Below are 13920 nucleotides of genomic sequence, written 5' to 3'. Positions count from 1 at the left end.
CTGCCAGCACTTTTGTTTGGTAAGTCTCATCATCTTTGTTTTTAGATATATTTTTCCCACGTGGAATGTTTCCCTCTCTCTCTCTCTCTCTCTCTCTCTCTCTCTCTCTCTATATATATATATATATATATATATATATATATATATATATATATATATATATATACACACACAAAGATGAGGTGACTTACCGAACGAAAGCGCTGGCAGGTCGATAGACACACAAACATACACACAAAATTCAAGCTTTCGCAACAAACTGTTGCCTCATCAGGAAAGAGGGAAGGAGAGGGAAAGACGGAAGGAAGTGGGTTTTAAGGGTGAGGGTAAGGAGTCATTCCAATCCCGGGAGCGGAAAGACTTACCTTAGGGGGAAAAAAGGACAGGTATACCCTCGCACACACACACACACACATATCCATCCACACATACAGACACAAGCAGACATATTTAAAGACAAATATGTCTGCTTGTGTCTGTATGTGTGGATGGATATGTGTGTGTGTGTGAGTGTATACCTGTCCTTTTTTCCCCCTAAGGTAAGTCTTTCCGCTCCCGGGATTGGAATGACTCCTTACCCTCACCCTTAAAACCCACTTCCTTCCGTCTTTCCCTCTCCTTCCCTCTTTCCTGATGAGGCAACAGTTTGTTGCGAAAGCTTGAATTTTGTGTGTATGTTTGTGTTTGTTTGTGTGTCTATCGACCTGCCAGCGCTTTCGTTCAGTAAGTCACCTCATCTTTGTTTTTTTATATATATATACAATTTCATTGACATATGTTTTACAGTTATTAAGTAATGCATTTGACACACATTTTTCTCATATAATTGGAAATAATATTCATTTGAAGTGCTATAGTGTAAATTTGAGAAAGTATGCAAAAAGAAACATCCAATCACGTTAACCTTGTATGCTTCCTTATGCTTCATGCAGATTCAGTAGTGTTCATTCTTCTTGAAGTTACTAGAATCACATAGTAAAATTCAGTTGTACAATGAGCTGCATGTTTTTCAGTGCTAGTGTCATTTTCCTCATCGAAAACGTTTTTAGAGGCAGGCTTACAGAAGAGAATAACTGCGAACTCTGACATTTTACATAAGTCGTTAAGTGTCAGACTTAATTATTAGAAAAGTTGTGTAATAAGCAACAATAATGTATTATACATCAAGAAGTGTGTATTAGAATTTAAAAAGGAAACACAAGAAAATGTGGCTGAGATAGCATTGTGTTCATAGTAAGTAAAAGAACCTGGCCCACATGGCTTCAGGCTGGAGTTTCAATGAACAAGTTGTTGGAAAATTTTCAATTTTCTTTTTGTTGCTACTACTTTGTGTTGTTGTTGGCAGTTATTTTTCAGACTGGTTATGGTTATTTTGGGTATGTGTTAAAGAACTGAAATTAGTTGCCCATGTAACTAATGTTTCTTTAAATGTTTCACTTGGATGATAGTAAGATTCCTTCTATAAGGCAACAGAATGATCCTTCCTCTGTCTGTATTCAATTAAATTTAGTCTTCTGCCACTGAAGACCTCATGGCTAATAAGTTGCTGAAGCATGACCTTCCTTCCTGCTGTATATTATTTTGGTTAGTTCTGCTCATTGTCATTTTACTGTTGCATTGTAAACAGAGATTCAAGAAGCCATTGAATTCTCAATGCAACATGTAGCTGGAGTTACAGCTGCATGAAGAGAAAATGTAATTTCCACTGTGTTGCATGTGAAAGTGTGTCCATATTATATCAATATCACTAGCCCCCAGTCTCCAATACGTTTATGATCGTTAGATGTAAAAAGCAAGTTTAGCTGTGTTGATTTCTGTATGTTAGCTAATTTCATGTTGCGTCACTCTTTTTGAAACCTAGGTTCTTAGAATAATAAAATAAGGGAGCATTAGCATGATACATGCCCTGCTGAAATATGTATAGTATTTTCAGCTGTCATAAACATATAAGTAAAAGAATACTGTAAATGTCACTAAATTTGTTTTTCATTTGTGTAGAACTTTGTGGGAACAGGTAGGATGGATGAACTAGTAGTGAGGAGAATTAATATGTGTTCTCATACACAGGTTCTTGATGCTACCAGTGAGTCGAAACCCATGTGAATTTGTAACGTAAACCTACTCTCACCATTGTGGAATGACAAGTGTGTGTGTGTGTGTGTGTGTGTGTGTGTGTGTGTGTGTGTGTGCGTGATTTATGAAGACAAATCATGTCACTAAAATATTTACTCGTAAAATTATCCATCCAAAAGTGAAATGTTAAAATTGATTCAGTCATTGCAAAAATGCTCCAGCACAGTGATGTAAAACTTTTACGGGTGACTGAGTAATAGTTGCCTATATGATGCCCTAATTGTACCCTCAAGTGAAGATTTGGCTGGAAGTATGGAACTTGTCTGTGAGTGAGGAGCTACAATAGGCACTGAGTACGTATGTCAAGTTTGCCACGTGTCTTTTCAAATTGGTGGTTTTTAAATAGCCTGTGAAATAAAGTAAAAGTAAAGTAACTTAATAAAGTATTTGAAAACTATAAATTGGCCAGTTATGTGAATCCCATTAGTTGAGTCTCATAAATAGTATGACTGTTTAGAAATGCTGATTACTTACATTATGGAAATATACAGGAGCCAAATTTTCAATGCCTAAGCCAGTAACTATGCCAACAAAATATTTTTTACATTCTTGCAGTTTTCCCACTGTTGTAGTAATTTATAATTCAAGGTGTGCTTGTCATAATGAGGGTCTCCTACTTACTGTAGGTAGTACGTGTGAGTCCGCATTACTTTCTTAAAGTAATGAACTTTGGATGCCAATCAGTTGTTGCTAGCAAGGATCTAGAAAAATTGTCTGTCGATTCAAAGGGTGCTGTGTCCTGGCACATCATTTTAGTTACTGCTGTTTTCATCTTGGGGCTCTTTTCTTTACGGGCATTTTCTTATTTAAATGCCTCTGAGACTCTCATGCAGTGTCATTTTATTGTGATGCTTACATTCAGGCTTTCACATGTGCACTTTGTCATATCACTGCAGAAAGGATTTACATATCTGTTTTACTCTTATCACATTTCCCTCGAGCAGTTTGCATATCAGTGAAACACCCACGACTAAAAGAATTATGTGAGAGCATTGGCTCTCTGATTCAGCTAATCTTGCACTTCATTTGAGAAGTTACTTTTTAATAAAAAGTTGTTTATTAATGGTTCTGTTAACATTTGCATTTATTGTGCTTATAATTATATGCAGAGATGCCACTTTGTAGCACCACAAGATAAAATTAATTGTTGCGCTACTGCCTGGTGGGGACTCTTTAACTTTGACAGCTAAACACTCAATATATAGTTTCTTTCCATTATGTACCCATGCCCACATTTTCAACTTTATGGCTAAGTGCTCCACCATAGTAATTTACACAACAAACCATTGTCATTTTTGCTGCAAGCAGGGAGACCATTGGGGCATTTGTTGATGTGATTTTAAAAATTAACTTTTACAAACAAGCTCTATAAGGCTCAAACTCTGAATATATGAATATATGGGAATAACTGGTAACCTGTAGGATCACATGTTGCTCTTTGCTCCAAGTATGTTTGGTGACATTGTGAGAATTGTTCCAGCATTACAGAAAATTACCACTTTACTGAGAAAGCTGTGATTCATGATACACATTAGTAGCACTAGAAAGGTGCTTGGTGCTTCCACAAATAATGGTTTCATGTATGTTATATCACTGCACCACACTTGTTTATTAAGCACAGTACCTAGATAAACAAATTGTATTCCCAGGATGCTACTTGCCATTAGCTGTCAGATCGGAAGAGTGATCCTTGGTTTGGCTATTCCTCTCACCAATTGTGGTTGACTACTTGGAAGAACGCATATTCCAAGGGATAGATAGTATGTATATAAATAAGCTTTTATTTCATTAGATCCATAGGGAGTAGATCTGCCCAAAATAGGCCACTTTCAGTATTTCTGTACTTCCTGCTACAATTCATCGAGGGAACATTTACTGGGTCAATTAGGACATGTTTGGAGGTGTCCCATATTGTGATGTTTGCTATGATCACATATATTGTGATAATCCTGAATAAGGCCTTACAGGATGAGGTTGCCTTCCATGGTGCTACACTGATTCTGATGCAGCTGAAGTTCTTCCAAATCTTCCATCTCAAGTTCTCACTGCTGGATGTTTCCTGCAGTGGAGGAGGCCTGATAAGGTCTTTGTTCAAGAATCTTGCATGGGATTTTTCCAGGTGTGATCTTAATTGAAAGTATGTTTATGCTTCCTAAGGTGCTTGTGACCAATGCTTTGTGAGTTAGTGGTCTGTATAGTTTATCAAGCTACGTAGGTTTCATACAGCTGGTCATTAGTTGGTGTGTTTCATTTGTGTTGCCTGTTTGGTTCAGCTTCCCATCTGCTATTAACCAGTGTTCTTAATATATTATTTCTTGCTCAAACTTTATGATAGGTCTTGCCGCAGTGATGTTTGTACATCAGTGACTAGTGCAGTAAAACATGTCACAAAAAGAAAATTGTCAATATTATATATTTACAAAAATGAAATAATATGCTGATATTACTTCCACTAATTCTAAGTGATATGTTCTCGAAAATGTGGAATGGGATGGACAGATAGAATGGACAGTTAGAAAAATGTCATCCAAATTAGTGTATTACAATTTTCTGAAATAATTTAACATGATAGTACAACAAAAAATTGCTTTGATTCTTGAAGATTATAAATCTTCATATTTCATAAATGAAGGAATTTCAGCAAAACAGCATGAGTATATTTCAGTAGTGGTCAGTAGCAGTGGTTTCTCGCTTATTCTGACATGCATGTTAAGAATTATCTCTGAAACATCTTTGAAATGATTTCAATATGTGAAGGTACATCCATTTCATTACTTTGTGTATATTATTGTTTTCTTCCAATGGGATGTAATGAATGGGATTTAGGGAGGACTCTGCAAATGTTTGACTTGGCTTTATGGTTTCAATGTAAATTTTTGATATTACTTCCATTCCTATCTCTCTTCTTTCAGCTGGTGTGTCTTGATATTTCAAGGCAAATAACTTTTTGTCAGTTGAGATGTTTCTCATAAATTTTGTAGAAGTAAGATGAGTTCATCTGCAGGTGTTTCTATGTAAGTAATTAACAGCAATTGCTGACATGGCATTAGTAAACTCATAACATTTCAGTGATAATCTATTTAAGTGAAGGACATTATTTTATAAATGTTTCCTTGTCAACGAATAGATTATTGCCTTATATGTTCTTATGTCATAGTGAACAGAAGGAAAAAAATCCATTTCTCAACATTGCCTTCAACATTTCATTGTTACATTTGCCTCTGTTGTTATCAGGTTATTTGTAGCATCAGTGATCGGTGTGTTTCATGTATGCTAAATACACATGTTCATATGTTTGTAATGCACTTTATAAATGTCTTCCTTTTGGTACTGAACCCAGCTTTTATTTTTCAGTGTTCATTCACTGCTCCCAACAATGTTGGGTAAGAAGTGATGCCACTTTGTTGCTATTTTGGTCATTGTTGGAGTTGTGCTTCAATGCCCACTGCTGCTTTATACAATATGAACCAATCCATTGAATATAGGGCATTCCAAGAAATTTTTTAATTGGAAATTTTTGAGAATTGCCATTCAAGTCAATATTGGTGTGGCAAAAAAAAAAAAAAAAAAAAAAGAAACCGAAATTTACTGGTTTGCCTAACATCCAGTAGTAATGTAGTTTCATTTCAGGCTGTGTAATTCAAGGGGTGTAGCACAGTTGTGTATCTGGCTAAATTTCAGTTTGGGAAGTGTTGTTGTGATCTGCAATGAAAAGGGCCTAAATATATCCCCTTGGAATGGTAAACAATGTTTTATTTTGATGTTGAAAGGCGAAGACAGTAAGTAAATTTCTTTGTTTGATTTCCGTATTATTATCATCACCAGTGAAACCAGTCTACCACTAACAAGACTTTGGGTAGTCAGCATCGATTTATTCTATTTTTGACATGTCCCACAACTTTCCTTATTTCTATGTAGTGATTCATTGCTCCAATGCAATTTTTCAATCCATTGGAATGTTTAAATACACATTTCTTGGCCATTGTTGTCTTGCTAATTAGAAAATGTATGTGCTAAGATTGATCCTCCAACAGATGGAAATGAATAGGTTTGATCTGCTAGGAAAGAGGGCAAATAAATAGAGACATACAAATGAAATACATACAAGTGAAATTGTTAGTGGCTGCTGTTGAGACAGCAGAATAAAGAAGCACATATACAGGATTAGATAAAAGCAATAAATGCAGTAGGAAACAAAAAACTGAAATGGAATGCTTTAAATATATACCTATATATGCCTGATCAAAGTGTAATGTAAAATTGTTCATAGAAATAGCAATAGGCCATGACATTGTACCTCATGATAGGCAATACAGTCCGTATCAATGGTTAAGCTTAGATTAAGCCTGCACATGGCTTGGCCATGACAACATCAGAAAGACTTCAAGGAAAGAGAAACACCAACTGCCATTTATTCAAATAAATACTAACCAATAATGATTTACTCTCTGTAGAGTATATGCTGCATTGATTTTACATAAAAATTGAAATTGTGCTGAATTAGGGCCTGAACACAGATGTATGTAGATTGTGCTTCCCATCTGAGTCATCCCAATACATTAAGCAAAATTTCTCATTATCTCAGATTCTCACAGAATCAGTATATAATTTAAACATGTAATTCCATGGCACTGAAGGCTAAAGAAATCAAGTAAAAAAATTAAGTGCATCAAAATAAAGCATCAGTTCTCTCACTTTCTCTCTATGTGTGCATTTGTGATGCTTGAAGTGGTTCAGCAACTGTGCACTGATAACAGATGCAATAACCATTTCACCACTGGTTCTAAATTAAAGTGACCCACTTTTTGTGGGAGGGGGGGGGGGAGGGGGGGGGGGGAAGCTGATAAATAACACCTTTTTGAATGTTTGAGAGTCTACAGGGGAGCATGATAGAATAGTAAGAGAATATTGGACATGATTTCAGAAGAGTCTTTTAAACATGCCATGAGGACTTTGCTAGCCCTATCTTTTTCATAAATATTCACTTATAGAGGTCCTCCCAAGAAATAATTATTCATAGCTTGTTTATACAAGCTAAGGACCCTGAGAGTCAGAGCAAGATTGAAAGAGAAACTTTGACGTGAGTAGTGACTCTGAAGCTTCTAAAAAAAAGTTATTTTTGTGAAAAATCGGGAAGAGACAATAAAACAGAAGATGAAATGAAGGAAAGGAAAACATCTCAGTCAAAGCACATGTATTGAAATGTTTCCAAAGCTTGAAATGAAGTATTTTCATAGACTTTCCCAGATTTTTGTCATAGCTAATGATTACATTCTCTGTCTTCCATAAGTTAGGAGATGTCACCTTTCGGTTGTTAATTACTTGTGTGATTGATACTGTCTGTAACACTCAATGTGTTTTTTTATTTATTACATTATTGAAATGTTTTGAGTACTTCCAGCGCCAGATCAAACCTTAGAATTTGCAGTTGCAATAAAACCTATGCCGAAGCACAGGATAGATTATATTGCAACTGACACTAAACTTTGTTTCATAAGCTCTAAGTTTGTATCTGATGACATCAGTAGCTGAAACATGTCAGTAATATAATAAATAAAAATATATTAAGTCCTCTAGATAGTATTATTTGTAAAAGTTCATTTCAGGAATTTATTTCTTTTATCAGTGCATTGTGTTTTCTGTTGCAACAGTATTAAAGGTCTAGCACTATTTATTACAGTGAACTGAATTACACTGTAATATGTACTTTGCAATTATATGATGGCAAGGAACAGATTCTCAGCCTGGCAGTGAAATATACTCTCTCTCTCTATCTACGAAAAAAGTCAAAAGCACACAGATGTCGTGATGTAGTCCCCTTTTACCTCAGTGCATCACTTTGCCCATTATCTTTCCATCACAAGTGTAATCCTGAAAGTTTTATAAAATATCCATGCACAGCAGCAAAATCCTTTTCACTGGATGCAAGATATTCTCCAGCCATTGATTTTCTTATATTTATGAGGAAAAGTGAGAGGGTGACAATTGCAGTGAAGAGACTGGATTTCTGACAATTTGTACTACAGATCCCACAATTTTCTCATTACCAAAGCACTTGTGTGGGTAGCTGCAGTGAAAGCACTTGTGTGGGTAGCTGCAGTGTGCTTCAAAGATGATTTTTTTCTCTCCAGTCAGACACCTTCTCACATAATTCTTTATCTGTGTGGTCCAGAGGACTTGCAGAAAAAACTGACTTTTTAGGTGTAGGACTGACAGTATCCAGTCACTGCTTTGATTGCTGTTTTGTTTCCAGCTTGAAGTAATGGGTTGATACATCTCAATCACATAGCAAATCTGTGCACAAGAGTATTAGGATTCTTCTAGAGAGAAGTCAAAGCTTGAAGCAGTGGAGTGAAACCACACAAATGTATTTGGATTCTTCTTCAAAGAGTTCAAACAAAAGCTGACAAATTCATTTTCACATTCAGCAAATGTTCCATTTTCATGTACAAAACTTTCTATTGATTCTTGATGTGAAATATTCCACAGTCTTTCTCTCTGATGCGTCTCTGACCTGAACCTTTAATCATCAATTGTCCAATACCAGGTAGTACACTTTCTTGATGTTTCCATCTTTTGTTGGACATTTGGTTTCAGGTGTACACTTTTTAACTGTTGAAACCTAAGGAGTAGACACTTTATAAACCTTGAATGATTTATATACATTTTCATTGGCAATAAACACCCCAAAATGAAAAAGAATTTATATATGTGACTACATGGTAATGCCCATATCTTGCTCTCACACTGGAATATGGTTTGTATACCATCTATATAGAACAGTTTCCCTGAATCAGCAATGAATGCCCTTAAACAATGATGTAAGTGAAGACAACCACTTCCAGTATAGTGAAGAAATTGTGCAGCTGATTGGAACACCTGTAAGAGGAAAATGTTGTAGATTTCTGTTAAAATTTTGCCTTCTAACAAACCATTGTCAGTGACACTAATTGTGATTTTCGATAAAAAGACAGTTTGGTATTTCATTGTCGCTAGTGCTCATCTGTACGTGCAATGAAAGAAAGTGAGTTGAATAGATATGTAATTTTTAAAAAATGGTTTAAAAAAAATTTACTTTAACCGTTTTGATTATTCAGTTGTTAATGATAAACTATTATCAATATATCTGACCATATTAAATAAATAAATAAATAAAATCAACAATTTAGGAAAAGATATATTGCTGCTTAATATAAAGATGACACATTAAGTTGCAGACAGGCACAATTAAGAGACACTTGCACATTGGCTTTTGGCCACAGCCTTCATCAGAAAAAGAGGAACATACACCATTCATTCACACAAGCAGGCGCACCTCAAGCAGTCCACAGCTCATGGTCTAGTGGTGAGCGTTGCTGCCTCTGGATCACGCAGTCCCGGGTTAAATTCCCTTCTGGGTTGGGGATTTTCTCTGCCTGAGTACGGTGTTTGTGTTGTCCTCATCATTCCATTGTCATCATCATCATTCGAGGCAGTGACCGTGTAGAAATTGGACTGTGTAGAAGTTGGACTGGGTAAAAATTGGGACTTTGTACGGGCGCTGATGACCAGGCAGTTGAGCACTCCACAGAACAAACGTCATCCATCAGCACCTCAAGCACACGTGACCAACAACTCCAGCAGCTGGCCCAAGCTGCAGAGGTTGGCAGTCGTGTGCTTGCTTGTGTGAATGAATGGTATGTGTGGCTCCTTTCCTGTTGAAGGCTGTGGCTGAAAGCTAATGTGTAAGTGTCCTTTAATTGTGCCTGTCTGCAACTTGACATCTCATGTTTATGGTAAGTAGCAATCTATCTTTTTCCACATTGTTGATATTCTGAACTGGCATTTCCACTGTTGAAATAAATAAAATGTAACAAGACAGGCACACAAAGTTGCACTTTAGCTAATGGTGGTGTTGGCAGACATTATTACACAGGCTGGTTTCAGTGCATTAAATTACTAAAAATTGGGAGATCACATCTGTTTACTGTTCCATTTATAATTTTGACACACTCATTTGCAATGCACTTGTTGAAAAGGAAAGGGCTTCAGTAGGTTTTTGCTTAAAGATACTTTCTTGTTGCAGCTCCATCAGAATCACAGATGCCATATTCCGATTCTCTCAACACTCCAATGACACTGCAGGCATCGACGCCACGGGCTGTCAGTGAAGAAGACGTCTCTAGGTGAGTAATTATGTCTAAATTTTGTAACAAACACTTCGTATAGTACAAAAGTTTTAACATTCTTAAGTGGATGTTAAGTTGCTTTTGTAATTTAAGAACGTAAAGGGACTTAACATTTGTTAGTTCTTGATTGCTTGAGAATGTTTCTTGGCTGACTAACAAGATTTTAGGCATGCATGTGGGTATCATTCACTTTTTATAGTACAGAAGAATCTAGGTGGGACTAGGTGTAATCTGAATTACTGAAAATCCATATAATCCAGAAATATTCTACTTTTTGCAAGAACTCTACTGTGTACCACAGAGTACTAACAATTTATTGTGGCTCTAAGAAGAAACACTTTTCTGTTACTTGAACTCTATAGTTATGTTTATTTACTGAAATAGTGTGTAAGGTTTTTTTCAAGCGTTTGTGGCATTTGAGAGATGCGCAACTGCCTAGACATCTCACTAACATCAGTTCAGCTGGAGTTTCTTCTGGCTAATGTCCACTGGGTATCCAGCTCTGGAGGCATTACTTCTTCCCTTGAAATCAGTCATTCTCTGTGGTACAACAGGTAGCAATACAAATTTTGTCACTGGTCATGAAGCTGTAACCAGTATGACTATCACACTGCAACCAGGCATCTATGTCACTATCATCTACATTGGAGTCGATAGTTCGGTGACTTGACCCCAAGAAGACTATAAAAGTCACTTCTTTAATATTTACCAATTTAAATACATAAATCACACCAGTTGCTCCCCTTTATACAGTTAATTTACCCAGAAAATTAACTGAAGAAGAGGGAACAGCTGGTGTGATTTAGTACAGTATACGTGTTTGATGTTCATCAGTGCATCTTGATCCATTGGTTGTAGAAGAGCTGTTACATTAGGACAGAAGAACTTCACTCTGATGTCACAACTGATGAGCTCCGCCACTCCCGGATGTGATAGTGCATTGTCAATAAACAATATGGCCCTTGGTAGAAGACTCTCTTCCTCCAAATATCTTCTTACACTTAGCACAAAATCATCATGGAACCAGTTTTTAAAAATACCACTGTCCATATATGCATTATTTTTTGATTTGTAGACAACTGGAAAACAGGACCCATTAGCATTTTTCATTGCATGCAGATGTATTAATTTTTCTTTCAACAGGAGAGAGACTTTGTGTCCTATGAACGCATTGCTACAAGCCATAATTATAATTTGATCTGTACAAGTCTTATAACACCTAGCTGAGTCATCTAATTTGAAAGTCAGCATATTACTGGGTAACATCCAGCAAATAAGTACAAATTTATCTGCATTATAAATCTGGTGTGGGGTTCAGTTCTCAGAGGGAACAAAATTCTTCAAATCCTGTTTGTGAAGTTTTCTGCAGCTACTGTAGCTCCCAAAAATCTTTAAACTGATAGTGAAAGCTGACATATGCCTTGCTGAGCTTCCATCTTTACCGTCAGGCTGGCTGTGAAGTTGGGATCATCATCCGGTAGCTTGCTGTTCAAGTTTAGTGCCTTTTCCTGCAGCATTAGACTGGACCTCAGAACACCGTGCTCTCTTGTCTCACTAAACCAAGTGAATAGTGCTTCATCCAGTTTTTCATTTCTTGCATTTTTTATTGTACAGTAGTTATGCAAACTGTCTTTAGGCATCATTTGAAGCAGAAGTTTTCAATTTCTTTTCGGTGGTTCTTCGAGCCTGACACAATTGAAGTTACTTACATTCTTTTGCAACTGTATGAAAGACTAATTAAAACCAAGTGTGTTTTGCTTTTTCTAAAGCATCTTCAGTGGGCACTGTAACAATACAGTCTTTTTCTCTTAAAATTTTGCTTGCTAAGATAATGAAAAGTTCACTTTAATTTACTACCATAAACATTATTAACACTTACCACTGCTCATAGTTTTTTTGTTGTTTAAATAATTCTTCCTGTTCTTCCATGTATATGTGTTGAATTTTAAGGTACAGCACTTTCACTAACACTAAACGTATGCATTACAAACTTGTATATCTGCAACTGCAGAAAAAAGAGGCCAAAAAACAAAGAAGAAAACAATTTGTGTAACTGCGCCACATTCTGCAGCCTTGTTTTTCATCAGTTCTTCTTTGTTTATTCCATTTAGTGCTTCCAACTTTTTGTCTATTGAAGCAACCACTATCTTTTACTTGGCAGTCATTTCATTCACGCACACTGAAAACGTGGAAACAAAAGACCAATACTGGTACACGTCTTAACTCTGTATGAATCAGATACTCTCTGACTGTAGTAACAGTAGCTGGAAATGAGGGACTCGTGATGTCTGTGCTGCCTACAGTGCCACATGTACTGCACATTTTTGTGTTAAAAAAAAAAAAAGGAAAAGGAAACAAACTGCTGATCTGGATAAATCAGAAATCTGGATTAATGAGGACCAGATCAATGACGTTCTCGTGTAATAGATTGTGTACACATTTTGAATATAGACTTTCCGGCCATCTTATGAGTGAGTCAGAAACTGTCACTGTAGCTACAGCCCTGGATATATCAGTATGGCAGTGAACTATCTGTAGCTCTGTACCTGAACCCAAAATTTCGTTGATTGCTCAGTACACTGGAAAATTTTGTTGAAATATGTATTTTTAACAAGCACTCATAACATATTAGTTGCAGTCACATTCACCTTAGTAACCACTGGAATTAAAAAATGAGAAGTTTTATAAAATAGGGAGATGATAAACTGCTTGCTCACTGCATGTCACAGTGTCAACTCTCATCTTTAGACAATTTTGAAGGACCTCAAACTTGATGTTTTAGCTGTGTAAATGCTTTTCATTTCTGTATATGCAAGGAAGTTGTAGAAAATGTTGTTGTCTCCATTAGAAGTTATGTCAAATATTACGGTAGTTGCTAAACGAATAAGTACGCATTTGACATTTCTACTCTTCATCATTAGGCAGTGATACTTAAAGATATATGTGATGAACTGGAGTATGGACAGGGGTAGACAAAGATAGCACATTTGTTTGCAAAAATGAAAATTATGATTGTACAGGATGTAATAAGGAGTAAACCTTGAAACTCTAAATCCAGGAAAAGATCCTTTTACTGGAGGATGAAAACTCACTTTTCTCATTAGACTGTAGGTGTATCGTAATTATATTTTTTCCTAGAAAGTTGAACTTTTTCATCAGTATTTACTCACATTCATGTATTTGAGATAGTATGAATAAGTTTTTCATGTAAGAAGACTGATAATGATTAGAATTTAACACCTTCCTCCCTAACTTCAAGGCCATTAGAGATAGATAAATCCTGTGAAAACCAATGAGTTTTGTCTGTGACAAATTATATGATTGCAATGGAATATAAAGGAAATTGTAGTTAATACTAACAGAAAAATTACCTATCGTCCCATTTTTATATCAAAATAATATTTGAATGCAGATGTCCAACAAGGGTGTAGTACTAAAGGGACAGCAGCTCAGATGAAATATGAAGTGATGAGAAATATATAGGTTCTGTTTTGTTTGTTTATAATTTGACACTCACACAGCCAAAGATGTAGATAGCTTAATAGTTGTCCACATATTAAGAATATGCAACCTAAATTTATTTGAGAGGACACAGTTTATGATTTTTTTTCTTAGCATT

The 13920-nt window shown here is 36.0% G+C and overlaps 1 protein-coding gene across 4 annotated transcripts in view; it reads left to right on the top strand.

Annotated features, from left to right (window-relative positions):
* Window positions 1–13920, top strand: part of LOC124596031 (disks large 1 tumor suppressor protein) — a 940679-nt gene that overhangs the window by 399625 nt on the left and 527134 nt on the right. For all 4 annotated transcript variants that reach the window (XM_047134995.1, XM_047134994.1, XM_047134993.1 and 1 more), the window contains one exon: window positions 10199–10298. In XM_047134995.1, the coding sequence (XP_046990951.1) occupies window positions 10199–10298 (100 nt within the window). The remainder of the gene's footprint in view (window positions 1–10198; window positions 10299–13920) is intronic.

This window comes from Schistocerca americana, chromosome 2 (genome assembly GCF_021461395.2).
Source record: "Schistocerca americana isolate TAMUIC-IGC-003095 chromosome 2, iqSchAmer2.1, whole genome shotgun sequence".
Lineage (NCBI taxonomy): Eukaryota > Metazoa > Arthropoda > Insecta > Orthoptera > Acrididae > Schistocerca > Schistocerca americana.
Note: the sequence above shows the minus strand (reverse complement) of the source record. Positions and strands in the feature narration are given on the sequence as shown.